The sequence below is a fragment of the Ornithorhynchus anatinus genome, chromosome 14 (assembly GCF_004115215.2).
Source record: "Ornithorhynchus anatinus isolate Pmale09 chromosome 14, mOrnAna1.pri.v4, whole genome shotgun sequence".
NCBI classification, from domain to species: domain Eukaryota; kingdom Metazoa; phylum Chordata; class Mammalia; order Monotremata; family Ornithorhynchidae; genus Ornithorhynchus; species Ornithorhynchus anatinus.
The window spans coordinates 16,889,207-16,916,757 of record NC_041741.1 but is presented as its reverse complement, the minus strand read 5'-3'; the positions used below and the strand labels follow the sequence as shown (position 1 = coordinate 16,916,757).

The window sequence follows — 27,551 nt, the reverse complement described above, 5'->3', positions numbered from 1 at the left end:
CATAGTAAGCGCTTAACAAATACCAACATTATTATTATTACTCCACGCTGCTCCCTAGTAACATTAATAATAGCAATAATAAATGCAACAGCCTGGCTGGGCCTCGTAGGCAGCAGGGGGGCAAGGGGTGATCATGATTGACGGGTCGATTGACCAATAGCGACACGGCCTGCCGGCTGTCGGCCCGCCCACCGAGAGCCTCGAGGGGGCCGGAGTTCCCGCCCATTCTGGCGGCTGGAGCCCGCGCGCCCCGCCCGCGCGCCCCGTCCTCGGGCTCTGATTGGCCCAACGCCGGAGGGCGCCGAGGAACCGCGCGTTGCTATTGGTCCGCGGCCCGGGGGCCCCGGCCGAGGGGGGAAGGGCGGGAGGGAGGGGAGCGGCGGGCACTGCGCCTGCGCGGAGGGGGGGGGAGGGAAACACCACGACGACGACGCTTTGCCAGGGAAACCGCCGCCTCCTCCTCGAAGACCTCCGGGCTTGCACCAGTTAGGGTCCCGGGAGCCGGCCGACATGCCCCTGCGGTGCAAGGTGAGGGCATCGGGGTGGGAAAGGATCGGGGTCTTACTACGTGCCACGCACTGTGCTAAGCGCTGCGGTGGATCCGAGCTGCCCGGGTCGAGCCCCTGCCCCATGCAGGGCTCCCGGGCTTCATCCCCATTTGACAGATGACAGAATCGAGGCCCAGAGAATCAATGAAGTAATTCATTATGGCATTTATTAAGCGCTTACTGGGTGCCAGGCGCTGTGCTAAGCGTTGCAGTGGATCCAAGCTGATCGGGTTGGACGCATCCACTGTCCCATGTAGGGCGCTCAGGCTTCATCCCCATTTGACAGGTGACAGCATCGAGGCCCAGAAAATGAGTGAATTATGGTATTTATGAAGCACTTACCATGTGCCAGGCGCTGTCCTAAGCGTTGGGGTGGATACAGGCAAATTGGGTTGGACCCAGTCCCTGCCCCACGTGGGGCTCCCAGTCCTCATCCCCGTTTGACGGATGAGACAGTCGAGGCCCAGATAATGAATCAGTTATGGTATTTGATAAGCGCTTACCATGTGCCAAGCACTGTACTAAGCGTTGGGGTGGATACAGGCAAATTGGGTTGGACCCAGTCCCTGTCCCACGTGGGGCTCCCAATCTTCATCCCCGTTTGACGGCTGAGACAATCGGAGGCCCAGATAATGAATCAATTATGATATTTGATAAGTGCTTACGATGTGCCAGACACTGTACTAAGCGCTGGGGTGGATACAAGCAAATTGGGTTGGACCAAGTCCCTGTCCCACGTGGGGCTCCCAGTCTTCATCCCCGTTTGACGGGTGAGACAATCGAGGCCCAGATAATGACTTCTCACTCTAGGCTTCAAGGCTGTCCAACCCCTTGCCCCCTCCTACCTCTCCTCCCTTCTCTCTTTCTACCGCCCACCCCGCACGCTCCGCTCCTCCGCCGCCCACCTCCTCGCCGTCCCCCCGTTCGTGCCTATCCCGCCGTCGACCCCCTGACCACGTCCTCCCGCGGTCCCGGAACGCCCTCCCTCCTCACCTCCGCCAAACTCATTCTCTTCCCCTCTTCAAATCCCTACTTAAAGCTCACCTCCTCCAAGAGGCCTTCCCAGACTGAGCTCCCCTTTTCCCTCTGCTCCCTCTACCCCCCCTTCACCTCCCCTCAGCTAAACCTTCTTTTCCCCCTTTCCCTCTGCTCCTCCCCTTTCCCTTCCCCTCAGCACTGTACTCGTCCGCTCAACTGTATATATTTTCATTACCCTATTTATTTTGTTGATGAGTTGTACATCACCTTGATTCTATTATTTTGTTAATGAGATGTACGTCACCTTGATTCTATTTATTTGCTATTGTTTTAATGCGATGTTCATCTCCTTGATTCTATTTATTGCTATTGTTCTTGTCTGTCCGTATCCCCCGATTAGACTGTAAGCCCGTCGAAGGGCAGGGACCGTCTCTGTTACCGATTTGTCCATTCCAAGCGCTTAGTACAGTGCTCTGCACATAGTAAGCACTCAATAAATACTATTGAATGAATGAATGAATTATGGTATTTGATAAGCGCTTACTATGTGCCAGGCACTGTACTAAGCACTGGGGTGGATCCAAGCAAATTGGGTTGGACCCAGTCCCTGCCCCACATGGGGCTCCCAGACTTCATCCCCATTTGACAGATGAGGGACTTGAGGCCCAGAGAAGGGAAATGACTTGCTCAAGGACACACACTGTTGCCCCCTCCCCCCCAACTGCTACCCCTTGAAGCTTGTATCGTAGAGAAGCTGCCTGGTGGAGTGGATAGAGCCCGGGCCTGGCAGTCAGAAAGTCATGGGTTCTAATCCTGGCTCTGCTGCTTGTCTGCCGCGTGACTTTAGGGAAGTCACTTCACTTTCCTGATCCTCGGTTCCCTCGTCGGTCAAATGGGGATCGAGAGCGTGAGCCCCAAATGGGACGGGGCTATGTCCGACTCGATCTGCTTGTAAGCACCCGAGCGCTTAGTACAGTGCCTGGAACATATTAAGCGCTTAAGAAATGCCATCATTATTATCATTTCCTCACTCAGTCATATTTACTGAGTACTTACGGTGTGCAGAACACTGTGCTAAGTGCTTGGGAAAGTACAGTACAACAATAAACAGTGACACTCCCTGTCCTAAAAAAGCTTAATGTCTGGTGGGATGGGGGAGACAGACATCAATACAAATAAGCACTTACGTACATATCTGCAATTTATTTCTATTAATATCTCCTCCTCTGTAAGCTTAGGGTGGGTGGGGAACGTGTTTACCGACTCTGTTGTACTCTCCCAAGTGTCTACCACAGTGGTCTGCGCATAGTAAAGGTTCAGTAAATACCACTGATTGATTGATTGATTGATTGATGTGAGGAACCGTGGTGTGGTGGTGGGGAGGATGATGATGATGGTGGTACCGGTGATGGTGATGCCTCATTGTTGTATCGTATTTTCCCAAGCGCTTAGTACGGTGCTCCACACACAGTAAGCGCTCAATAAAGGCAGTTGAATGAATAATTGACAATGTCCCTGTAATCTTTCCCTCCGTGTGTTTTCAGGGACTGAGCGAATACCAGAGGAACTTTCTGTGGGAGAAGTCCCGTCCATCCGAGTGCGATAATTCTTTAAAGCCGAAAAAATGCCAGTGGGCCGGACTCCGATCGGATCAGTTAGGTAAGTCGTACGGGTCGATGGCTCCTGGAATTTCTCCCAGTCTGCTTCCCAAACCCCGTCCCCCTTCCTCCCGCCGACTTCTCCGTCAAGAGAAGCAGCATGGCGCAGCGGCGAGAGCACGGGCCTAGGCGTCAGAAGGTCATGGGTTCCGATCCTGGCTCGGCCATTCGTCTGCTGGATGACCCTGGACAAATCACTTCACTTCTTTGGGCCTCAGTTACCTCATCTGTAAAACGGCAATTGAAAGTGCGAGTCCCCTGTGGGACGGGGACCGTATCCAACCCGATTTCCTAGCACTTAGTACAGTGCCTGGCACATTATAAGAACTTGACAAATACCATCATTATTATTATCACCCTAGAAAACACCACCATCCTCTCTGTCTCACAAACCCGTCACTTTGGCATCATCCTCACCTCACCTCTTTCAATCTGCATATTCAGTCTGCCACTAAATCCCATCAGTTCTCCATACACAACAGCTCTACTATCTGCCCCTTCCTCTCCAAACAAACTATTCCTCTGCGGATCCAAGCGCTTATCGTTTCCCACCTCAGCCTCCTCTCTGACCTCCCTGCCTCCCGTCTCTCTCCTACTCCAGTCCCTACCTCACTCTGCTGCCCGGGTCATTTTCTAAAAATCGTGTGCGCCTCCCTCCACCACACACCCGTGCCTCAGAAACCTCCAGTGGTTGCCCATCTTGGCATCAAACAGAAACTCTTTATTATCAGAGAGTTAATCAGACTTAATCAGACAGCTCTACCTCTCCTACCTAGGCTGACTGCTCTCCTCATTTAGTCGTATTTATTAAGCGCTTACTGTGTGCAGAGCACTGTCCTAAGCGCTTGGGAGAGTACAGGACAACAATAAATGGACACATTCCCTGCCCGCAACAAGCTTACAGCCTAGAGTCTTATACAGTCCAGCCTGCACACTTCACTCCTCTAACGCCAAGCTACTTAAGAGTCTTATCACTCTCATCGTTGACCCCTTGTTCATGACCTCTTTCTTTCTTGGAACGCCCTCCCCCTTCATATCTGATAGACCACCGTACTAAGCGTCACGCTCTTGACCTGAGGTTGAGTGTCCACTGCTGTCCAAGTCACAGGAGTTGATACTAGACTGGAAGCTCGTTGTGGGCAGGGAATGTATCTCTTTATCGTTGTAGTGTACTCTTCCAAGCGCTTAGTACAGTATTCCACACATAGTAAACGCTCAATAAATAGGATTGAATGAATGATACACGATAATCAATCGGATGCGCCCCGTCCCCTCCTGACTAGGTGTTAGTTTCTCCCACTGTTTTTTTTATTTTTCCTCTATATGGTATCTGTTAAGTCCTTGTTATGTGCTAGGCACTGTACTAAGCACTGGGACAAACCCAAGCTAATCATGTTGGACACAGTCGTGGGGCTCACAGTCTTAATCCCCATTTTACAGATGAGGTAACGGAGGCCCAAAGAAGTGAAGTGACTTGCCTAAGGTCCCCCAGTTGACAAGTGGCGGAGCCAGGATTAGAACCCAGGTCCTCCTGACTCCTGGGCCCACGCTCTCTCCAGTAGGCCAAGCTGCTTCTCCCTCTTGCCTTGCCTGTAATTTCCAACGATCGCGGCTGTCGCTCGCTCTTTCGATCTCGTCCCGTTTGGCCTTGTAGGAATCACCAGGGAGCCCAGTTTTATTTCCAAGCGGCGCGTCCCTTATTACAACCCCGAGATCGCCAAGTCCTTGGAATGGAAGCGGGACGACGACTCGGAGAGCGATGGCTCAGAACGGCACGAACCCAACATACCACCGCTCCGTCAGTTGCCCGGGACGAGCGAGGAGGAAGATGGCGGCCAAGTAAGGACGGAAACAACCGTGGCCCCCAGGACTCCCAGAAGAAACAGGTCTCTCTCTGCAGACTCGAGGATTGAAAGCCCCCGTGACCCCACAGGAAATAAGCAAGCCCCTCCGCAGCCCGCCGCCGCCAAGGGGAAGGACACATTCGCACCTTCCAAAAGGGAGGCAAGAAACGTGGATGATGGGGTAGGGATTATGAAATATTTCTTCCTCTTGAGGGCAGGAGTCGCATGGTTTCGAACTCCCAAGTGCTTAGCACAGTGCTCTGCACCCAGGAAGAGCTTGAGAGATATCATCACTTGGTTTGTTTGTTTTTTTCCAGATTTAGAAAAGAGCCGACCCAAAGGTCATGTCGAGTTTTCTGCTTGTCGTTTTTTACTTGCACTGGGGCTTAATGCTGCTCTTGTGTTTTAGGTAAACTATTGTGGGTAAGAGGCTTTTGCTTTTTTTTAATCACCACATTTAATCTGTGCGGGTAGGTAACCGTGATTCTCGATGTAGTGTTATTAGTCAGTAAAATGAGATGCTGTTAATGGAGTATAGCCATTTTCTCTTGCCAGTAATTCTTGCCTTCTTTTTCAGGGCCCGACAGTGTGCAAGAAAGCACTGAAACTTGCCTGTTAGAGAAGAGGTTTGATTACAATTTTTATACAGTTCTGGGTTCCCTTTCTCTCTCCAGCTGGACAGGGTGCTGAAGAAGCGAGCCGGAATAAACGTTGCTCCTCTGTCTCACGCCCTCAGAAATTCCGAGTACCAGAGGCAGTTTGTGTGGAAAACCTGCAAGGAGCCTTCTCCAATGCTTGCTGCTGAGCAGGTAGTTATGGGGGAGAGGGTCCCCAGAATTGGAGAGGGTAGCCCTGATCCTGCGAGTTGGCTGATCCCAAGCACGAAGGAGTTGTACCCTCGCTGTCCAAGAGTCACAGTGGCCGGCCCCTGCCTCTCTTAGAGAAGCACAAGACGTCAGAGTCCCGGCTGATCCCCTCGTATGACCTTGGGCAAGTCATTTTACTTCTCGGGGTCTCAGTTTTCCTCATCTGCAAAATGGGGATTCAGTGCCTGGTCTCGTCCTACTTAGGCTGTGAGCCCCACGTGGCTCCCAGGCCCAGGCTTTTTCCAGTAAGCTGCACTGTCTCGCTATAGCAGCCTCTCTGCTAATATCAGAATGGACCGATGTACATATCTCCTTCCTTGTTAAGAACTAAGCGAGTCGTGGGCAGGGGCACGTGATAGCCTGGAAAGATTTCATCTTCTACCCAACACCCCAATGCAAATGAACCGAGCAGTGTATATAATAAGCGGACCAAAGAAAATAATCTACCACGAGGAAGACAAAAAGAACTATATATAAAACCTAAACAGAGTTAGACGTAGAGAGTATGGCCAGTGGGAATTCGTTGGAAATTTTAGAACCCAGCTCTTAATACAGGGCCCGACGCTCAGTACAGTGCGTCATACCTAGTAAGCACTAACAAGTATCATTATTATCGTTAACTTTCCCAGGCAGGTAAATGAAAGCAGGGTTTATCCTATATTGCTTGACTCGAGTGAGCGTTTAGTAAAGTAGTTCGGCCTGTGATTTTTCAAATATGTTTACTCTTTAAAGAAAAACCTTGCTTTTATGTTTTAGATTTTTCACCAGAATAGATCGGTCTTGCCATACAAAATTGATGCACCTGTTCCAGAAACCGAGTATTCGAGAAATTTTAAAGGTTCATCACCAGTAAAGGAGACCCGATTCAAGTGTGATTTGGAAGAGAAGAGAAATCCCGAGAACAAATCCTTGGAAAAAAAGGTAATGCTTCTACTTTTATCAATTAATCATTAGTATTTATCGAGTGCTTACTGTGTGCAGAACACTGTACTGAGCCCTTAGGAGAGTACAGTAGAAAAGGGTTGGTGGACACATTCCGTGCCTTACAACAAACTTTTAGTCTAGAGGGGACTGTATCCCCTTACCGCCTACCCCCCTTTTTGGGGGGACAGAGGTACTTTGATGTGCCTCGCCTTGCCCTTTTATGACTGCATCTCCAAAGGAGAGGTGAGGTGTGTCTCACTCTGGACAATTAATTTAAACAAAGCGTAAACATTTGTAACTGAAGTGTTTGCCATCTGGGTGGAGATTGCTTCTACCATCTATTGCTGAATTCACCCAAGTGCTTCAGTCCATTGCCCTGCACGTAGTTAACACTCAATAAATACCATCAATAGATCGATTCCTTTTAGCAAAGTAACACCAGGCAAGATTACATTAAGAAGAATGGATCTCTGGCCTCACTAAGTGTGGGAGAGACGGCGTTTCCCTGCCCCTTTAGGGAGGCTTTGTGTTGGGAGCCTAAATTTCCATGCAGTAGATATTGCAGAATGTGTTGCCAGACATGTTTTCAGGGAACGGGGAGGGTTAAACGTAACTGGGAACAGTAGCGGTTCTGCCACACTGTGTCTTTTGATGACGTGTGTGAGCTAGAAGTCAATACCTGCCTCCGCTTTTTTCCAACTGGCTTCATGATCCTCTTAAATCTGATTTCCGCTGAGGTGGCATTCTCAGAGAAGAGATCTAAAGGACTCTAATCGGCCCTTCTCCTCTTCTGCCTTTCCGCTGCGTTTGACAATGGCGACCTCTCCTTTCTTGTGGAACTACTCCCTAACCCTGATACTTGCCATCACAGTTCTCTCTCGGTTCTCATCTTACCCCTCTGGTATATCCTTCTTTAATCTCCTCCTTGGCCTTTTATCCCCTAACTTGATCCCCCCCAAAGAGGAGGACAGGGATTCGGTGAGCGGGGAGGCGATGGGAGAAGGCATGGTGAAATCATGGGAATTTTGCATCCCTTCCTGCCTGTCCTTTCTAAAGGTTCTTATTGGCAACCCAAGCTCAAAGCTCTCCTTTGCTCTGTTAGATACATTACATAAGGGCCAGCTGCTTGAGTACATAAGAAGCTTGGTAAATGAGAAGTAGTGTGGTATAGTGGGTAGAGCCCGGGCCTGGGAGTCAGAAGGTCATAATAATAATAATAATAATGTTGGTATTTGTTAAGCGCTTACTATGTGCCGAGCACTGTTCTAAGCGCTGGGGTAGACACAGGGGAATCAGGTTGTCCCACGTGGGGCTCACAGTCTTAATCCCCATTTTACAGATGAGGTAACTGAGGCACCGAGAAGTTAAGTGACTTGCCCAAAGTCACACAGCTGACAAGTGGTAGAGCCAGGGTTCGAACCCATGACCTCTGACTCCAAAGCCCGTGCTCTTTCCAGTGAGCCACGGTCATGGGTTCTAATCCCAGCTCCACCACTTGTCTGCGGTGTGAGCTGGGGCAAGTCACCTCACTTCTCTGGGCCTCACTTCCCTCATCTGTAAAAGAGGGCGATTAAGAGTCTGAGCCCCACGTGGGACAGGGACTGTGATCAACCTGATTTACTTGTTTCTACCCCAACACTTCAAACAGTGCTTGGCAAATAGTAAGCGCTTAACAAATATCACAATTAATTTAATTAATAAGGCTGAATATTAATGTGCAGTGAGAGTTGGTTTCCTCATTCCGTCTCCAAAATCTCATCCTAGAAATGGAGTCCTCCAACTGTAGTTACGCATAAGTGGCAATTTATCGGCCTTCTCATTTCAGAGCAAGCGAGATGTTTTTTAAAAATTTAGCCTGGTGTTCTGTTTTGCTGTCTCTAGAAGTGTCTTTTGAACATCAAAATATAAAATCTAATATATTTTACATGATAAAAACTACAATATAAGAGAAGCAGCATGGTCTAGTGGATAGAGCAGGGGCCTGGGAGTCTGAAGAACCCGGATTTTAATCGCAACTCTACCACTTGTCTTCTGGGTGACCTGGGGCAAGTCACTTCACTTTTCTGGGCCTCGGTTACCTCATCTGTAAAATGGGGATTGCGACTGTGAACTGTGGAACTCTATCCAGTCTGAGTACCTTTCATCTACCCTAGCGCTTAGAACAGTGTCTGGCATGTAGTAAGCGCTTATCAAATAGCATGAAATAAAATAAAAATATTGAAGGGGTTAAAATGATTTCCATTTTAGAGTCAGAAGGAAGAAGAGTCCATGAAGCAAGGACAATCAGAAACGGAGGCAAAGGAGTCTAGCCAACCAAAACATAAAGTTACTCCCTGGAAACTCAAACGGCTTGGGTACGTATGCCGTTGCAATATAATCGGTACATGTAGACCTGTCGGTTAGCAATCTGTTTACTTCCTTTTCTTTGTACCAGGAAGGAGAACACAGAGTATGGATCCAAATTTTTATCCCCAGCTCTCTACTTCTACCAAGACGGGGCTTGGATCCGGGCAAAGGGAAAAGCGGCAAACCAAGTGAGTGTCCGTAAATTCTCTAAGCGCGTGTGGACTCCCTAAGTCCTAAGGAAAGCTGAAGTTTGGCCCTGAGCAGTAATGGAGAACGAAGCATAACCTACCTGGCCTTTTTCAAATGAGCAGCGTGGCCTCATGGAAAGACCATGGGCCTGGGAGTCGGAGGACCTGGGTTCTAATTCCGACTCTGCCACGTGTCTGCTGGGTGACCTAGGACAAGTCTCTTACCTTCTCTGGACCTCAGTTCCCTCATCTCTAGAATGGGGAGTAAAGCTGTGAGCCCCGTTTGGGATATGGACCGTGTCCAACCTACCCCACTGCTTAGTACAGTGCCTGGCACATGGTAAGCACTTAACAAATACCTTAAAGAAAAAAGAATAATCATAAGTGGCTTAGGCTCCCTCATCTCCTTGCCCTTCACCTCTAAACTTCCCAGCTTTGGAGTCTTTTTTTAATGATATTTCACAAGTACTTACTATGTGCCAGACACTGTAATAAGTACTGGGGTAGATACAAGGTAATCAGGTTGGACACAGTTCATGTCCTGCTTGGGGCTCTCAGTCTTAGTCCCATTTTGCAGATGAGGAAACCGAGGCCCAGAGAAGTGAACTAACTTGCTCAGGGTCGCACCGCAGACAAATGGAGCCGGGATTATTTTATTGCTTTTGTTCTTGTCTGTCCGTCTCCCCCGATTAGACGGTAAGCCCATCAAAGGGCAGGCAGGGACTGTCTCTATCTGTTACCGATTTGTACAATCCAAGCGTTTAGTACAGTGCTCTGCACCTAGTAAGCGCTCAATAAATACTATTGAATGAATGAGTGATTATCTCCCAGGTCCTTCTGACTCCCTGGCCCATGCTCTAGCTACTAATAATAATCATGGTACTTGTTAAGCGTTTACTATGTGCCAAGCACTGTTCTAAGCACTGGGGCAAAGACAAGATAGGTTGGACACAGTCCCTGTCCCACCTAGGGCTCCCGCTCTTCATCCCCGTTTTGCAGATGAGAGAACTGAGGCTCAGAGAAGTGAAGCGACTTGCCCGAGGTCACACGGCAGACAAGTGGCGGAGCAGGGATTAGAACTCAGGTCCTTCTGACTCCCAGGCCCGGGCTCTCTCCACCGGGCAACAGTTTGGAGAATGAGCTAGAGTTTTAAAGGGTCCCAACAAAACCGGGAGGACAGAGTTGGAATTGAGGGGGAGGAAAAAAACGATGTTAATTGTGTGACATATTTAGTGCCCCTGAGCCAACAGGGGGCGGTGTCAGGTCTCAAATAAAAGGACCGAATGAAAGCACGTGTCTCATGGGTGATAAAATGTGAGCCAGGGAAGGTTAACGATTTATAAATCCATCATCATCACTGGTATTTAGTGAGCAGTTACTCTGTGCGGAGCACTGTACTTACTGCTGGGGAGAGTACAGGCCAAGGAGTCAGAAGGACCTGGGTTCTAATCCCGGCTCCGCCACTTGCCTGCTGAGCGACCTTCGGCGAGTCACTTCACTTCTCTGGGCTTCAGTTCCCTCATCTGTAAAACGGGGATTAAGACCGTGAACGCTCTGTGGGACGGGGACCGTGTCTAAGCTGATTAGCGTGTATCTGTGCCAGCGCTTAGAACAGTGCCTGGCCTGTAGTAAGCTCTGCAGAAATACCCCAATTATCATTACAGTACAACAGAGTTGGTAGACCCGATCCCTGCCCGCAGATCAATCAGATTGCTTCTCATTGAGGTGTATTAAGGCACCGTGATTGACCAGGTTCAGTTCGATGACTAAAAGGTGTCGTGACTTGGAGAATCGTCACCCCCGTAGGGCGTGTCTGCGTAAGTTACCGCATGCCGTCACTGATGTGAGCGTAATCGATTCCTGTGATGATGTTACTAACTTGTCGTTTCAAGTTTGTTTCTATATTCCTCCCCCTAGGGTTTTCAAAGCACCCTAAATTCCATGTGGTATAATGAGGTTGGTTGCCTATGAGTTCTTCAAAATGTACTAGCGTGTATCTCATCTGTGCCAGCTAAACCAATGAGAGCGAAAAAGACGCCCGTATTTCTGATGTTCTTAGTGTAGTCGCTGCTCCGTTTCTTTAGTCTGCTGAATGAATAACAGGCACCGTGAGCTTTGGCTTGGCCACCCACCACCGACCTGCTTAAATGTCCACTGTCTGTGTGTTTTGGCTCATTTGCTTTGATTTTTTTTCCCCTCTTTTTGGTGTGTGTCGTGCTTTTTGCCGAGTTGTTCCGTAGTGGCTGTGCTGTGCTTTGGGGGAATGTTTGTATTCAACAACATAAAAGCTTTCTTCTGGTAGTAGATAACAGAGCATCTTTGGATTCGCCCTGCCTAGGTAAGAGAACTCCGAGAGAAAGCCGAGTCTTATAGGAGACGAGGACAGGGAACCCATTTCTCCCGGGATCATCTGAACCAGATTCTCTCGGAGAACAATCACCTCTGGGATGTGTCGTCCTCCTCCAGCTCCGAAGAGACAATCAGCAACAACATCAGAGCCCTAGATCTTGCCGGGTAAGGAGTTCTTTATGAAAAAGGAAAAAAAAGTTGTCCTTTACCTTGGAAGCAGAGCAGCCTAATGGAGAAGCAGCGTGGCCCAGTGGACGGAACCCGGGCCTGGGAGGCAGAGGACCCGGGTTCTAATTCCGGCTCCGCCACGCGACCCTGGGTAGCCTTGGTCAAGTCACTTTAATTCTGTGTACTTCAGTCGCCTCATCTGTAGAAATGGGAATGAAGAGGGTGAGCCCCATGTGAGACAGGGACTGTGCCTAACCTGATTAGCTTATAGCTACCCCAGTGCTTAGTACAGTGCCTGACATGTAGTAAGCACTTAACAAATACTGTAAACAAAAAAAACGGCGACATGGGGGAAATAGATGACTTTCTTCCGGAAAGTGAACCAAGCAGAATCTTCTTCTTGCACACCGCAACTTTTTATTCAGTTGCATGCTGGGATAGTATAAGGGAGCTGTCTTACCATCATCGTCATCATCAGTGGTATTTATTGGGCACATATTACGTGCAGAGCACTGTACTAAGTGCTTGGGAGAGTACAGAGTTGGTAGACGCAACAAGAGTACAGTCTCACTTAAAGAAAATCGGAAATTTCAGTTCTAAAATGTTTGCATAAAGGAAAATTGGTGATATTTCTGTCGAGACGAATCATGACTACCACAAGGAATGCCCATGGAAAAATTAAAAAATGCCGCACGTCGATAACTCACCCCGGATGTGCTAGCTATATTAGTGTTTTTTTATAGCTTAGTGGCGTAGGAGTATTGCAGGACCCAGTTTTTCTTGAATATTAGTTTACTGTTCATTCTGAAAAGAAGCTCGTTGTGGACAGGGAAAGTGTCTGTTTATTGTTTTATCGTACTCTCCCGAGCGCTCAGTACAGCGCTCTGTGCCCAGTAAGCTCTCAATAAATACGATCGATCAAAAGGACGAGTGTTTTATGCATCAACAAATATTAATTCAGTTTAAATAAAAACTGGATAGTCCAGCCGTACACATCTATTTTGGTTCTAAATCGGAGAAGGGGCCCCTTTTTGGAAAAAAAAATCACCTGACAACGTAACCACGAGATTGACTGCCATCAGTAATAATTGGAAAGATGACTCTCCCCGAGCCAAAATTGGAACCATCTGGCTTGCATGAGGCTGCAGAATGATCAAGCACATCCTCTTTTGGGTAGAGAAAACGTGTATTCAGGTTTGGAAACTGAGAAATCCTGCAAGTAGGCAGCAAGGGCGAGGGGGTTTCTGATCGCATGACTCGAGGTGCACGTTGGAGGAGAGGAAATTTGGGTTTCTGTGGGCATGGAAACGTGTACATATTTATGTGTAGTGATGCGGTCGTCGTCTCAGAAGATGATAGTGAGATTCGTTCATTCAATCGAATTTACCGAGCGCTTACTGTACGCAGAGCACTGTACTAAGCAGCTGGAAAGTACAATTCAGCAACAAATAGAGACGATCCCTGCCCACTGCGGGCTCACAGACATTCCAGCTGAAAAGGGAACCCAACCTAGAGTGGCCAGATAGTCCCCTTATTAGTTGGAGCACCCGCTAAGAGAATAGGCGTGTGGTTTAGTGGAAAGGCATGGAGCTGGGAGACGGGAAACCAGGCTTCTAGTCCCAGCCCTGCCGCCGCCGACCCGCTGTGTGACCCTGGGCAAGTCACTTAACTTCAAATGTACTAAGAGCTTGGGAGAGTACAATATAACAATAGACAGTCACATTCCCTGCCCACAACACGCTTACAGTCTAGAGGACTTAACGTCTCTGCGGACTAGTTTTCTGGTCTAGAAAATGGGACTAATAATTAGCTGCCCCTCCCCGCTTCTCAAGGATGGTGGGAAGTGTAACCAGGAAAAATCAAAGTTGGCTTCAAAAAATAAGGCGTTATACAGATAACTCCCCTATACTGCTTTATCCCAGCATAAAAGTGAACAGGATGCAGCATAATCAAAAGTAGAAGGTTCTGTTTGGTTCACTTTCTGAAAGAAATTCATCCCCCCCATCCCCCGGCCCCGGCTTTTTTTAGCGGTGTTAGGTGCTTATTACGTGTCATGCACTCTACTAAACACTGAGGCAGATGGAAGATAATCGGGTGGGCTCAGTCCACGTCCCCTTTGGGGCTCACTCTTAATCCCCATTTTCCAGATGAGGTATCTGAGGAACGGAGAAGTAAATCAGCTCGCCCAAGGCCACACAGCAGAGTCAGGATTGAACACAGTGGCGGAGCCAGGATTAGAACCCAGGTTCTGCGGCCTTACTTTGATCCTGACTCATGTCGTGACTTTACTTCAACTACACGATCCTAGAGAGCAGTATCAGAAGTAGGGAAGCGGCGTGGCCTAGTGGAAAGAGCAGGGGCCTGGGAGTCAGAGGACCTGGGTTCTACTCCCGGATCTGCCCCTTGTTGTCTGGGTGACCTTGGGCGAGTCACTTGACTTGTCTGGGCCTCAGTTCTCTCATCTGTAAAATGGGGATTAAGACTGTGAACCCCATGGGGGACAGGGACCGTGTCCAACCCGATTAGCTTGTATCTACCGTGTCGTACCTGATTAGCTCGTATTAGTACAGTACGTGGCATATAGTGCTTAACAAATACCATAAAAAACGAAACACCGTCATAATTTAAGGCTTGCAGAAGGCTACTGTGTGTATGTTCAAAATACCAAAAATGAAATGATTTCAAATTACTCAAAGGCCAACACGGAACTGTAGGCTAAAGCTGTTTTCTTCCGCTTTCCAGGCTTTCTCCACACCAGGGTTCTGCTGCAGTAGAGGAAAAGAAGGCTTCTGAGGAAGCCAAGTCTCAGAATTCCACGGGAAAGTTGGCCCTGTCAGAAGCTGCCACTGTCCCCTCTAGACGGAGGTTAGCCTGGAGCGCAGGTGACGGCGAAAGAGTGCAACCCCTTTCACCGGTCAGCGGAGAAGAAGATACAGATAAAAAGGAAGCCGTCGAGGAGGTGGAACGTTTGGAAGAAAAGGATCGAAACGCTCGGACAGACGATACCAAGGAAGACGGGTGAGGGTTTTCAAGTCAGTTTTCCGGTTCTTTGAATGCCTCCCTCCTCCCAAGCGCCCAGTACGGCGCTGTGCACGCAGCAAGAGCTCAATAAATACCATTAATCGATCGAAGTCTTCGCAGAGCACGTTGGGGTAGTTACAAAGCCCCCTGACCGATCGATTTAGCTCCACTGCGAGTAAGTAACTATAATAATAATGTTGGTATTTGTTAAGCGCTTACTATGTGCAGAGCACTGTTCTAAGCGCTGGGGTAAATACAGGGTCATCAGGTTGTCCCATGTGAGGCTCACAGTCTTCATCCCCATTTTACAGATGAGGGAACTGAGGCACAGAGTAGTTAAGTGACTTGCCCACAGTCACACAGCTGACAAGTGGCAGAGCCGGGATTCGAACCCATGAACTCTGACTCCGTGGTTTGTTTGGAAGTCAAAAAAAGAGGCTAAAAGAAGGGCTAATCGTGGTTCTTTGATGCCCAAGATTGAAAATGGAAAATTCTCTGTTCCTGGGGTAGTGAGGTTTAGACTCCGGCCAGTTTTAGTAATGGCAGACTCATGGTTCATTCCTTGAGGAAAGAGCATTTAAACTGGCCGCTTCCTGCATTTTTGGTTGACTTAGGAGCATTGCTGGCTCAATCCAGGGTATTGAGCGCTTACCGTGTGCAGAGCTCTGTACTAAGCGCTTGGGAGGGGACGACCGAGTCGGCAAACAATCCCTGCCGATATTCTTCAAGGATTTGTGTTCGACATTCGCACCGTGTGGCTCCTTGGCTTGATTCGAGGGGTCATAATTCCGGCTGTTTCTCCGGAAAAGAAATTGACCAGATTTCCCCCGATCCCGTGTATGCGATCGCTGAAGTGCTCCGCACACAGTAAGCGCTCAATAAATACGATCGCTCTGGTCGATGGGAAGTTCGAGCCGCCGCGCTCTGAGCACCACGCGCGTTCTAGAGATCGCCTGCTAATCGCACCAGTGTGTTTGGTCCTATTTTGCAGAGAGAATGCTTCACTTCAAAGTGCTGGGCTAGATAGATCAGATTCTTCTTCTGTATCCTCAGGAAAAGGGGGCAGGCTTCCGACTCCGAAGCTCAAAGAACTCGGGGGACCTCAAAGAACGCATCATGATCTCACTACTCCAGCTGTCGGTAAAGGGGGAAGGGCTTCTAGCAATCGCGGCGCGTTTCCGCTTGGTGGTCCTTAGCGTAATGCCAGCCTGCTCGTTGCGCCCCCGATTTCCGCTGACCTCGCCCCCGACCCCTTTCCCACGTCCTCCCTCTGGCCTCCCCCTCCGTATCCGCCACCGCTCTCCCCACTTTCATTCATTCACTTCATTCCATCGGATTCATCGAGCGCTTGCTGTGTGCAGAGCGCTGTACTAAGCGCTTGGAAGACCACAGTAGAGCAATAAACAGATACATTCCCTGCCCAGACGAACCTACGGTCTCTAGCCTTAAGAAGGTCACATCTCCTCCAAGAAGCCTTCCGTGGTTTCCCCCAGCTCCCTCTCCCTTCTGCCTCATCCAAGTACCAGGGCCTGTGCCCTCTCCTATTGACCTCTCCCCGCCAGCTACACAGCACTTACAAACATATCCATAAGAAGCAGCATGGTGTAGTGGATAGAGCGCGGGCCTGGGAGTCAGAAGGTCATGGGTTCTAATCCCCGCTCTGCCACTGCCGTGTGACCTTGGGCAAGTCACTTCACTTCTGTGTGCCTCAGTTCCCTCATCCGTAAAATGGGGATTGAGGCGTTGAGGCTGTGAGCCCCACGTGGGACAGGCACTGTGTCCGACCCTACTTGCCTTTATCCACCCCAGCTCTTAGTACTGTGCCGGGCACGTGGTAAGCGCTTAAATACCATAATTATTCTTATTATTTCTACTAATGTCTGTCCCCCCTTCTAAACTTTAAACTCGTGCGGGCAGGGAACGTATCAGCCAACCAACCCTTTTGTTCTGTGCTCTCCCAAGCGCTTAGTCCAGTGCTCTGCGCACGGTGAGAGCTCAATAGATACCACTGATGGATCCTAACCCCAGTCTCTTCATCACCCCAGGAGGTGCAGTTCTCGTGTCGCCGACCAAGCGGAAGCCTTCCTACCCAGAACACAGGAAAGACACGTCCGTTTTAGATCTCTCAGGAGGCGGCTCAAAGAGCAAGCTCAGCAGGGTAAGGCGAAGCCAATCGTATTGGACTCTCCCACCCCCCAGCCCCCTTTTGAAGAAACAGACACTATATCTTCTTTACCTCAGGAATTGATGTAATATAGGTGGATATGGATGTGGAAGGGCTGCCAAGTTCAAGTGAACTCTGCTTAGTCCTCTGCACCAAACAAAAACTCCTCACCACTGACTCTAAAGCAGTCGATCACCTCTCCCCCTCCTACCTCCCCTCGCTACTCTCCTACTCCAACCCAGCCCGCACACTTCGCTCCTGTAGTGCTGACTTTCTCACTGTGCCTCCTTCTTGTCTATCTCGCCGCCGACCCCTCGCCCACGTCCTGCCTCTGGCCTGGAAGGCCCTCCCTCCTCAAATCCCACAGACAGTTAGTTACTCTCCCCCTCTTCAAAGTCCTAATGGAAGACACATCTCTTGCAAGAGGCCTTCCCAGAACAAGCCCCCCCCCCCCCCCCCCCGGCCATCCTCTTCTCCCACTCCCTTCTGCCCCACCCTCACTTGCTCCCTTTGTTCTTCCTCCTTTCCGGTCCCTCAGCACTTACGTACATATCTGTCATTTATTTATATTAAATGTCTGTCTCCCCTCTGGACTGTAAGGTTGTTGTGAGTAGAGAATTTGTCTGTTTATTGTTCTGTCGTACTCTCCCAAGCGCTTAGTACAGTGTTCTGCACACAGTAAGCCCTCAATAAATACGATTGAATAAATGAATTCCTATAAATAATCAGAGCTGGTGGCATTGTCCCACTGTCAGGATGATGGTTGAAAAGAGAGCCCTCGAGCATTAACATTGGAAGAGGATAAAAATGCCAAAGGCAGCCTGGCCTAGGGGAAAGAGGAAAAGACCGGGAGTCAGAAGACCCCGATTCTAATCCCTGGCTCGCTGGCCTGCTTGCGTGACTTTGGGCAAGTCCCTTAACCTCTTTGGGCCTCAGTTTCCTCATCTGTAAAATGGATAAACGAGATCTTTCTCCCCTGTGAGCCTCAGAGGGAAACAGGACTTTGATCTTATCTTGCATTTCCCCGAGCTTGGTATAGAGTTATGGTAATCATGAGAGGCTTACGAACAAAGACGTCGTCCTGTTTGGGTCGGCTTAAACGTACATTTTCACAGGTCGTGATGGAAGAGGATTCGATTCAAGACCCGTTTTCAGGGCTCGACATTAATTTAAATTTAATTCACCTCTCTGGCTCAACGGCATCCTTTCTCGTAAGCTAATCGACAGCTTCGATGCTTTAATTAGTGGAACGCAAGACTAATGGTAGATTATTCTAAGAGGTGTTTTTCTTAATGTTCCAGAAAGTTGTCTGGTCCTGGTTCTAGAGAATGTGCCAGTTTTTCCTTCCCATTACCCTTCCTTAATTGGACAGGTGATGGATGAACCTGGGACTGATGTATAATTATAAAAACAAAGGTGGCGTTAAAGCGCTTACTATCTATCAAGCACCTGGATGGATGCAAGTAATTCAGTTGGTCACAGTCTCTGTCCCACATGGGGTCCACCAATCTAAAGGGGAGGGAGAACAGGTTTTGAATTCCTATTTTCCAGAAGAGGAAACTGAGGCACAGAGAGGTTAAGTGACCTAAAGGCAAGGTGGCACAGCAGCAGGCAAGTGACTGTCAGGTCCGGACTCTTTCCACTAGGCTGCTTTAAGCTGGTCACATTTTGGGTCCAGTGGAGTCCGTGGCCGGTAGCCCTCATGAAAGTATTCACCACGTCCTCAGCACTCGGGGGCTGTGTGTGTCTACTCAGTTCTTGATTTGGCCTCCCTCCGGATGTACAGATTCTCTAGCTGACTCTCCCAGTTTAGTGGAAGCTCCTTGTGGGCAAGGAATGTGTCGCTTCTGGAGTCTCTGCTTCCCAGGAGTGTATACTACACATGGCAGGTGCCCAGATCCTCCTCTCCCTCGTCTCCCCCTCTCCCTCCTCTCCCTCCTCCTCCACCCCTAACCCCCGTCTCCCTGCTGCTCTTCCCCCCTGCTCTGCTGCTGCACCTGTCTGACAAAAAACACTACAAACCTCAGCTCAGACCTCATGTTTTGCTTTAGAAAGAAAACGTTTCGGTAGCCGCCTCTCCAACTGCCGGGGTGAAAACAGTGGATCCCCTTCCCCTGAGGGAGGACGTCGAGGCGCCCAGATATGCCGAAGCCCCTCCGCCCACCTCGAGACCGCCGGCTCCGTCTCTCTGGCATCCATCTCGGCGCATCCGAGGGTCCCTTAGGGATCCAGAGTTTCAACACAACGGTGATGGTTCCATCTATCGTCTTTGAAAGCTGGTTGTCCTAGAAGGGGGCTGAGGCCTGGGGTTTCTGGGGAGATCATTCTAGGCCTGAAACGGATCCTCAGACAGGAAAATTCTTCCTGTTGCAGGGGAAGGTTGGAGAGGGAAGCACTGTGGCCTACTGGATAGAACGGGGGCCCGGGAGTCAGAAGAACATAGATTCTAATCCCAGCTTCGCCACCTGTCCTGCCATCACCTTAAACTCACCATATCCAAAACAGAACTCTCTGTCTTCCCACCCAGACCCTGTAGACAGCACCATCGTTCTTCCAGTCACAGTCCCATAACCTCGGTGTTATCCTTGACTCCTCTCGCTCTCATTCAACCCACATATACAATCTCTCCCTAAATCTTGTCCGTTCAACCTTCACAACACTCCATTCTTCACTCTGCTGCCTGGATCATTTTTCTACAAAAACATTCGGTCCCTGTTTCCCCAGTCCTCCAGAACCTCCAGTGGTTGCCCATCCACCTCTGCAGCAAACAGAAACTCCTCGCCATTGGCTTTAAAGCACTCAATTACCTTGTCCCCCTCCTACCTCACCTCGCTACTCTCCTACTACAACCCAGCCGGCACACTTTGCTCCTCTAATGCCAACCTACTCACTGTATCTCGATCTCATCTATCTCACCGCCGACCTCTTCCCCACGTCCTGCCTCTGGCCTGGTACGCCCTCCCTCTTCCTATCCGACACACAGTTTTCCCCACCTTCAAAACCTTACTGAAGGCCCATCTCCTCCAAGAGACCTTCCCTGACTAAGTCCTCATTTCCTCTTTTCCCACTCCCTTCTGCCTCACCCTGACTTGCTCCCTTTATTCTGTCCACCATTTGTGTACAGATCCATAATTTATTTCTATTAATGTCTGTCTCCCCCTCTGGACTGTAAGCTCGCTGTGGGCCGGGGATGCGTCTGTTAGATTGTTGCTTAGTACGGTGCCCTGCACACATTAAGCGCTCAAGAAATAGTATCGATTGAAGAAATACTAGTCATGCTGCTTTGCATGGTATATAGGGTAAGGCCGAGGCAGAGGCTGGAAAGTAGCAGCATCGTGCCTTGACCGATGCTCTGTGTGGGCACAATCTTTCCTTATACCAAAATCAATTTGTATCCACTTGTGAATCTCTTTACACCAGACTCGTGTTATGGAAGGGACATTCCTTAGTTCTTCCACTGGACTAGAGCCAGATGGTGTAATGAAAACCTGTTTTATTGCAGAATTGGGCTTACTGAAGCAATCCAACAGTGTTATCTATCGGGTGCTTATTACGCGTAGAGCACCATACTAAGCGATCTGGAGAGTACATTACACTGGAGTTGATAGAGACAATCCCTGCCCAAAGTCTAGAGTCCGAATATCATCAATCAATCGGTCGTATTTATTGAGCGCTTACTGAGTGCAGAGCCCTGTACTAACCACTTGGGAGAGTGCAATGCAACAGTTAGCAGATACGGTCCCTACCCGTAACGAGCTCGTTCTCCGCGTTTTTCTTTTAGGAAACTTTATGAGTCCAAGGATGCCCTCCCATTTCCAGTTACCACGGCGTGAAGAACCTTATAATGATGAAGGTATTTGATTGATTAAACTTGGGAAATGACTGGTAACACTGTAGATTTTATAGACGTGCTAATTGCAAAGCCGTGATCCTCAGAGCTGACTGTCAATTTGTGTCGTTCCCAAGCGGGAAAAGATCACCGTTCATCTCTTTCTCCCTTGCCCTTTCGGGAGCAAAAACAAAATTCCCAACAGCGCCTACGAACAATTTCAGCCATCCCTCAATGTTCATCTTTAAGTGCCCCTATAGAACCTGGACGATGAGAGTCTAGACTAAGCGCGTTGTGGACGGGGAACATCAGAGAAGCAGTGTGGCTCAGTGGAAAGAGCATGGGCTTGAGAGTTGGAGGTTATGGGTTTGAATCCCAGCTCTGCCACTTGTCTGCTGTGTGACTGTGGGCAAGTCACTTAACTTCTCGGTGCCTCAGTGACCTCATCTGTAAAATGGGGATGAAGACTGTGAGCCCCACGTGGGACAACCTGATTACCTACATCTACCCCAGTGCTTAGAACAGTGCTGTGCACATAGTAAGCGCTTAACAAACAGCAACATTATTATGTCTACCAACTCTGTTGTATTGTACTCTCCCACGCGCTTAGTACAGCACCTTGCACCCAGTAGGCGCTCAGTACGATTGATTGATGAGTCCAGAGACAACTAAGAATGGCATGGATGGAAGTCCTTTTTTCATAGGCGTAGTCGAGGCAGTGTTGGTATGTGAGCGCCCTCTTGTGATATGAGCCCGTCGTTGGGCAGGGGTGGTCTCTTATCCGTTGCCGAATTGTCCGTTCCAAGCGCTTAGTACAGTGCTCTGCACATAGTAAGCGCTCAGTAAATACTATTGACTGAATCAATGAATTTCCATCGGCACCGAAGCCGAGCCGTAGCCTGCTGAAAAAAGTAAATCTATGACAGGGAGTGAAAAAGCGAGAAGCGGTGTGGCTTAGTGGAAAGAGCCCAGGCTTGGGAGTCAGAGGACGTGGGTTCTAATCCCGGCTCTGCCACTTGTCTGCTGCGTGACCTTGGACAAGTCACTTCACTTCTCCGAGCCTCAGTTCCCTCATCTGTAAAATGGTGAGCCCCAAGTAGGACAATCTGATTATCTTGTATCTATCCCAGCGGTTAGAACAGTGCTTGGCACATAGTAAGCACTTACCAAATACCATAATAATTATTATTATTAAAAAGCTAAAGGACTAAGCCAGTGAGAGAGGTTTGTAAGTGAAGGGTTGAAAATTGAGGACAAGATACTTTCATTAGAGGGGAAGAAAACCTCTTAAATATCATTATACCTCACACCTCCTTTGTGTGCCCGTTCTGAATTCTTGCAGAGCTTTAGAAATCTGAATGTGAGAAGCGACGTGGTCTAGTGGAAAGAGCATGGACCTGTGAGTCAGAGAACCTGGGTTCTAATACCGGCTCCGCCACTTTGCTGCGTGACCCTGGGCGAATCACTTAATTCCTCTGTGCCTCAGTTCCGTCATCTGTAAAATGGGGATTAAGACTATGAGTCTCATGTGGGGTCTGGATGGTGTCCATCCTGATCAGCTTGTATCTACGCCAGTGCTTAGTACAGTGCCTAGCAAATAATAAGTACTTAACAAATACTACTTGAAAAAAGGGGGTGGGGAGGAGCTATTATGAGGGGGATTAAGTAGTAGAGGGGACAAGAGGAAAAAAAGAGGAGAGAAGGAAGAGCAAGGGAAGAGGCTACTTGTATTCTCTTGTATTTAAAAAATTATGGTATTTGTTAAGGGTTTACTGTGCCAGGCACTCTTCTAAGCGCTGGGGTGGGCATAAGCAAATCAGATTGGACACAGTCCTTGTCCCACATGGGGTTTACATACTTAGTTGCTTCTGTTTCTTGTATTGTCCTCTCCCAAGTACTGCATGCAAAAGGCACTCTGACCTAACTCCCTCATCCCTACTGTGGCACCCCCGCCCTCTCTCTATCTGCTTCTCCAATCCCGGCCCTGCTAACCTCAATTTAACTAAACCCTTCTCTGCTCTGTCTCTCGTCCTCACCCTCCTGTCCCTCCAGGCCCCTCCAAGGGGCTGGTACTGTTTACAATTAAGTGGCAGGAGAAAAAAATTCTTGTATTTCCTCCTACAAAAGGGGCGAGACAATTCTGTGAGTAAATGCGGTGGTTTCCTTATCTCATTTCTTAGGCTGTGAGCCTCTCCCCTCACCACCCCCGGGGGTAGGGACCATGTCTAATCCCCCACCCGTATATTCTCTCCCAAACACTCAGGACAGTGCTCTGCAATTGGTAAATGCTTAAATACTATTACTAATTTCATTTATAAAAATGTCTTTTCCAGCTCTTTTCTAGTTTCAAGGCAGGATTTTTGAAAGCCTTAGGCTACGATCTCTTAAACTCAGAAGCACGGTCCGATATTAAACTTCCACGCTACATTTGTTTATGTCCATACATGTTAGAATATGCGTGCTGTTTTTAGGGAAAAAACCCAAAAAAACACTTCTGGATCAAACCAGGAAAATCATGGGCTGGGGAAGGATTGCGTAGGGCAGGTAGGGGTGGTCTTTGGACTCTGGAAAGCAGCACTTATGGACCTGTGGGAATGCAAAGGAAAATATTTAATATGAGATTCTATCCTTTTGAAACCTGAAACTATTTGGAGAGCTAAGGTAAGTATTTTTAAAAGGGATATGTAGTATTGGTTGCCACTGATTTACTCAAAGTTTGATGCTTTTGCCGTTTACTTTAAATACTAACTTTCACCCGGCAATCATGGCCTAATAGATAGAACGCAGGCCTGGAGGTCAGAAGGACCTGGTTTCTAATCTCGGCTCCTCCACTTGTCTGCTGTGTGGCCTTAGGCAGATCACTTCAATTCCCTGGGCCTCAGTTCGCTTATCTGCAAAATGGGGATTAGGACTGTGAGCCCCATGTGGGACAGACTGTCTAACCTGATTAGCTTGTATTTTCCCCAGCACTTAGTACAGTGTTTGGAACATAGTAAGCGCTTAACAATTACCATTTTAAAAAATCATGGATTTAATATTTCAAATTCTTTGTGTTACAGATGATAGATTATCCCAGATCTCTGCTCGCTCTGCAGCTTCCAGCCTTCTGGCTCTTCAGACTCTGGCACGGGCTCAGAGAAGGAAAGAAGGCTTCTGGAACAAAAAATAATGATTTGTACACCTGGATTTTTTTTTTTTGGATACTGTTTGTAGAGTATTTTTTTATCCAAGGAATTTCGGGGTGTGTTTTTTTTTGTAGGGGGGATGTTCTTTTACAATAAGACTTTCAGTCTGCTCATCCTGTTAAAGAGTATTCTTGGGACACGGAGGGAGACATAGATACATTTTCACCGGGAAGAATTCCCATTCTACTAGTAAGGAGTGATGTATTCTTTGCTGTACTACCATGGAATTGAGATTTAGATTTATGTGACAGTGAGTATTCAGAACAGATCACTAGGAATTAAGGTAAAATGAAGAAATATGGTTAAATTGGGTGTAATTTTAATTCCCTTTGCATTTATAAATTCTAGATGTCAGAAATTGAGCTTTTTGTCTACAAATTTCAGTTTTAGTTTTCCACTTTTTACTCTTGTGGTAGCAAATACTGTTTTATAAATAAAATAAAGTGTGCTGTTGGCCAAAACCTGAGCTGTCTGTCCATTTGAATTTATAGGATGGTTTACATAACAAATGTTTTTTTCTATTTTGCATCTGACTTGATTGAATAACATCCTAACTTGTTCAATGTAACTTTCTCAAGTGTCTTGAATGCTGCAAATTCAACCTTCATTAAAGAGTTTCAAAGGAAAAAATTCAAACGTAATTCAATTCCCCAGAAAAGAACGATAGTACTGTTTTTGGAGGCCATTTTCTACCCATCGCCTACTGAGATGAGGTTAACCAAACTCTTCTAAGCTTCCTTTTGATGTAAAGTGCCTAGAAGCTGAGTCTACAAGTTTCTTGTTTTGTTTTCTTTTTATGCAGTACTTACGGTGGAATTTTTTTCCACTGTAAGGCAGACCCCCTCTCACCCCAAATTTTAAAGGTAGCATCTTTGACCCCACCGTCTCTCCTGGAGGACAGCATATTTTGTGAGTCGGACCCCACTCGAACCCCGTCTCCTTCGTCAGTCTATGCTCTACGCAGTGAAGTCGGTCAATGGTATTTGAGTACTTGGGAGAGGACAGTAGAACAATATAAGAGACACATTCCCAACCCATGATGCAGTGAAGGGGGAAATAAATGGGGAAAACGCCCCAACTCCCCCACCCATGGCCCTAAAAGTGGCATCCCAAGACATACCGGGAGCTGGGACTGACCTGAACCTGGATTTTACCGAGTCTGGCCGCATGTCCCCAACCGGGGACCCGCAGACGGACTCGACCCAACTTTCCAGCCAATGCAGGACACTCTTAATAATGTTGGTATTTGTTGGATGCTTACTATATGTCAAGCACTGTTCTAAGCGCCGGGGTACACACAAGATCATCAGGTTGGACACGGTCCCTTTCCAACATGAGGCTCGCATTCCTAATCCCCATTTTACAGATGAGGTAACAGAGGCACGTGAGGATAAATGAGGATTAATACTATGAGGACCCTGTGGGACATAGACTGTGTCCACAGCGTGGCTCACTGGAAAAAGCACGGGCTTTGGAGTCAGAGGTCATGGGTTCGAACCCCGGCTCTGCCACTTGTCAGCTGTGTGACTTTGGGCAAGTCACTTAACTTCTCGGTGCCTCAGTTACCTCATCTGTAAAATGGGGATTAAGACTGAGCCCCACGTGGGACAACCTGATTCCCCTGTGTCTACCCCAGCGCTTAGAACAGTGCTCGGCACATAGTAAGCGCTTAACAAATACCAACATTATTATTATTATCATTATTATGATTAGCTTATATCTACCCCAGTGCTTAAAACAGAACCTGGCACATAGTAAGCACTTAACAAATACCAAAAAACCCACCAAAACACCTGCAGATCTATTTGCCAAATATGGAGTAGAGTTTAGAGCAGGTGAAATAGGGAGTAGAGTTTAGAGCAGAAGGAGTAAAAGCTGAGAGAAGACTTTGGGGTTATGATATTGTAACTAAATAAACTGATTAGGAGAAAGTCCTGTATCAGCATTGAGAAGACAGGAGGAGCAATAGTATTTATTAAGCACCTACTATGAGCAAAGCACTATTACCAACAACTGGATGAGAATTAGGCACAGTGCCCAGTCCTGTCACCCATCGTGTGGGGATGGGTTCGAGGATTGGCACGGCGAGAGGGAGAGACAGGAGCCAAAAAGGCCGAGCCAATTTAGATTATGTGGCAAATTGAACTTCCATTTTAGGAGAAATACACTTATCTTTAGTTATTCTCGGGCGGCGAATTGAACTTTCCTTAAGGGAGGGATCCATTTATGTGTTACACATGGTGAAGCATCTAGTTCCCACCTAGGATCACTTCCCACTCGGGAGGAATTCACTTATGCGCTATTCGCACGTGGTAAAGCACCAAACTTCCACCCCCTTATGCACACATCCGTAATGTATTTATGTTAATATCTGTCTCCCCCTCTAGCATGTAAGCTTGTTGTGGGCAAGGAATGTGTCTGTTTATAGTTATATTCTACTTTCCCAAGCGCTTAGTGCTGTGCTTTGCACACAGAAAGCATGCATTAAATATGATCAAATGGACAAATGAACACTTCCTACCCAGGAGGAATTCACTTATGCCCTGTTGGCAGGTAGCTGGGCGGAGAGCTCCCACCTATGAACCCTTCCTACTCGGGAAAAATCCATTTCTACCTTCCACGCACGTGGCGAAGCACCCTATCTTCCAGCCAGCCTCACGAGGGTTCAGCAGGATTCTCACCCATCCCCCGGCTCCTCACTCGGTGCAGACAGAGCGGGCATTCCACGCTCAGCACAGAGGTGACACAAAGCCGACTGCAGCGAGCCTCAGTCCGCTGCCCAGAACGTCGGAAGCGGCGGGTGTCCATCACCTGTCCTCCCAGGCCATTCGGGCTTCCGATTTCTTCTCGTGCAATCTCCGTTTCCCTCCCCCACCTCCTCCGTACCTTATTTGGTTGGCAAGGGGACGAGGGTCATCCGTCTTCTTCTGTGAGAAGCAGTGTGCCCTAGTGGATAGAGCACGGGCCTGGGAGTCAGAAGGTCATGCAGAATTGGCAGACACGTTCTCTGTCCGTAACAAGTCTACAGTCTAGAGGGAGAGATGGACATTGATATGAATAATTAATTTATAATATATAATTGAAAGATATGTAAATTAAAAGAGTGTTGTGGGTTGGAGAGAGGGCAAATATCAAATGTCCAAAGGTCACAGATCCTCAGCACTTAATGTGCATAGATATAATTTATATTAATGCCCCTCTTCCCTTTTAAACTGTAAATTTGCTGAGAGTACACTCTATTATAGTGTACTCTCCCAAGCGCTTAGTACAGTGCTCTGCACACAGTAAGTGCTCAATAAATAAATGCAATTGATTGATCGGTTAAATGTATATTGCAGGCCAAGCACTGGGCTAAACACTGGGGTAGATACAATGCAATCAGATCAGGTACAATCTCTGTTTCACCCAGTACATACAGTCTAAGGGGAAGCAGAACAAAGAGTGTATCCCCCTTTTACAGATGAGGAAACTGAGGCACAGAGA

At 48.1% G+C, this 27,551-nt stretch overlaps 1 protein-coding gene across 2 annotated transcripts; it reads left to right on the top strand.

Annotated features, from left to right (window-relative positions):
- Nucleotides 1–417: 417 nt before the first annotated feature.
- On the top strand, nt 418–24,534 carry MDM1 (Mdm1 nuclear protein). 2 transcript variants are annotated; one of them, XM_007666294.2, is made up of 15 exons: nt 418–528; nt 3,071–3,185; nt 4,839–5,209; nt 5,703–5,837; nt 6,651–6,815; nt 9,066–9,172; nt 9,253–9,352; nt 11,270–11,308; nt 11,691–11,866; nt 14,612–14,887; nt 15,882–16,030; nt 16,936–17,048; nt 19,106–19,301; nt 20,836–20,907; nt 23,943–24,534. In XM_007666294.2, exons 1-15 carry the CDS (start codon nt 511–513, stop codon nt 24,050–24,052), a joined length of 2,142 nt encoding a protein of 713 aa, XP_007664484.2. In that variant the 5' UTR covers nt 418–510; the 3' UTR covers nt 24,053–24,534. The 2 variants fall into 2 exon arrangements, with proteins under 2 accessions (XP_007664484.2, XP_028935340.1); XM_029079507.1 differs by lacking the exon at nt 11,270–11,308.
- The last annotated feature ends 3,017 nt before the right edge of the window (nt 24,535–27,551 follow it).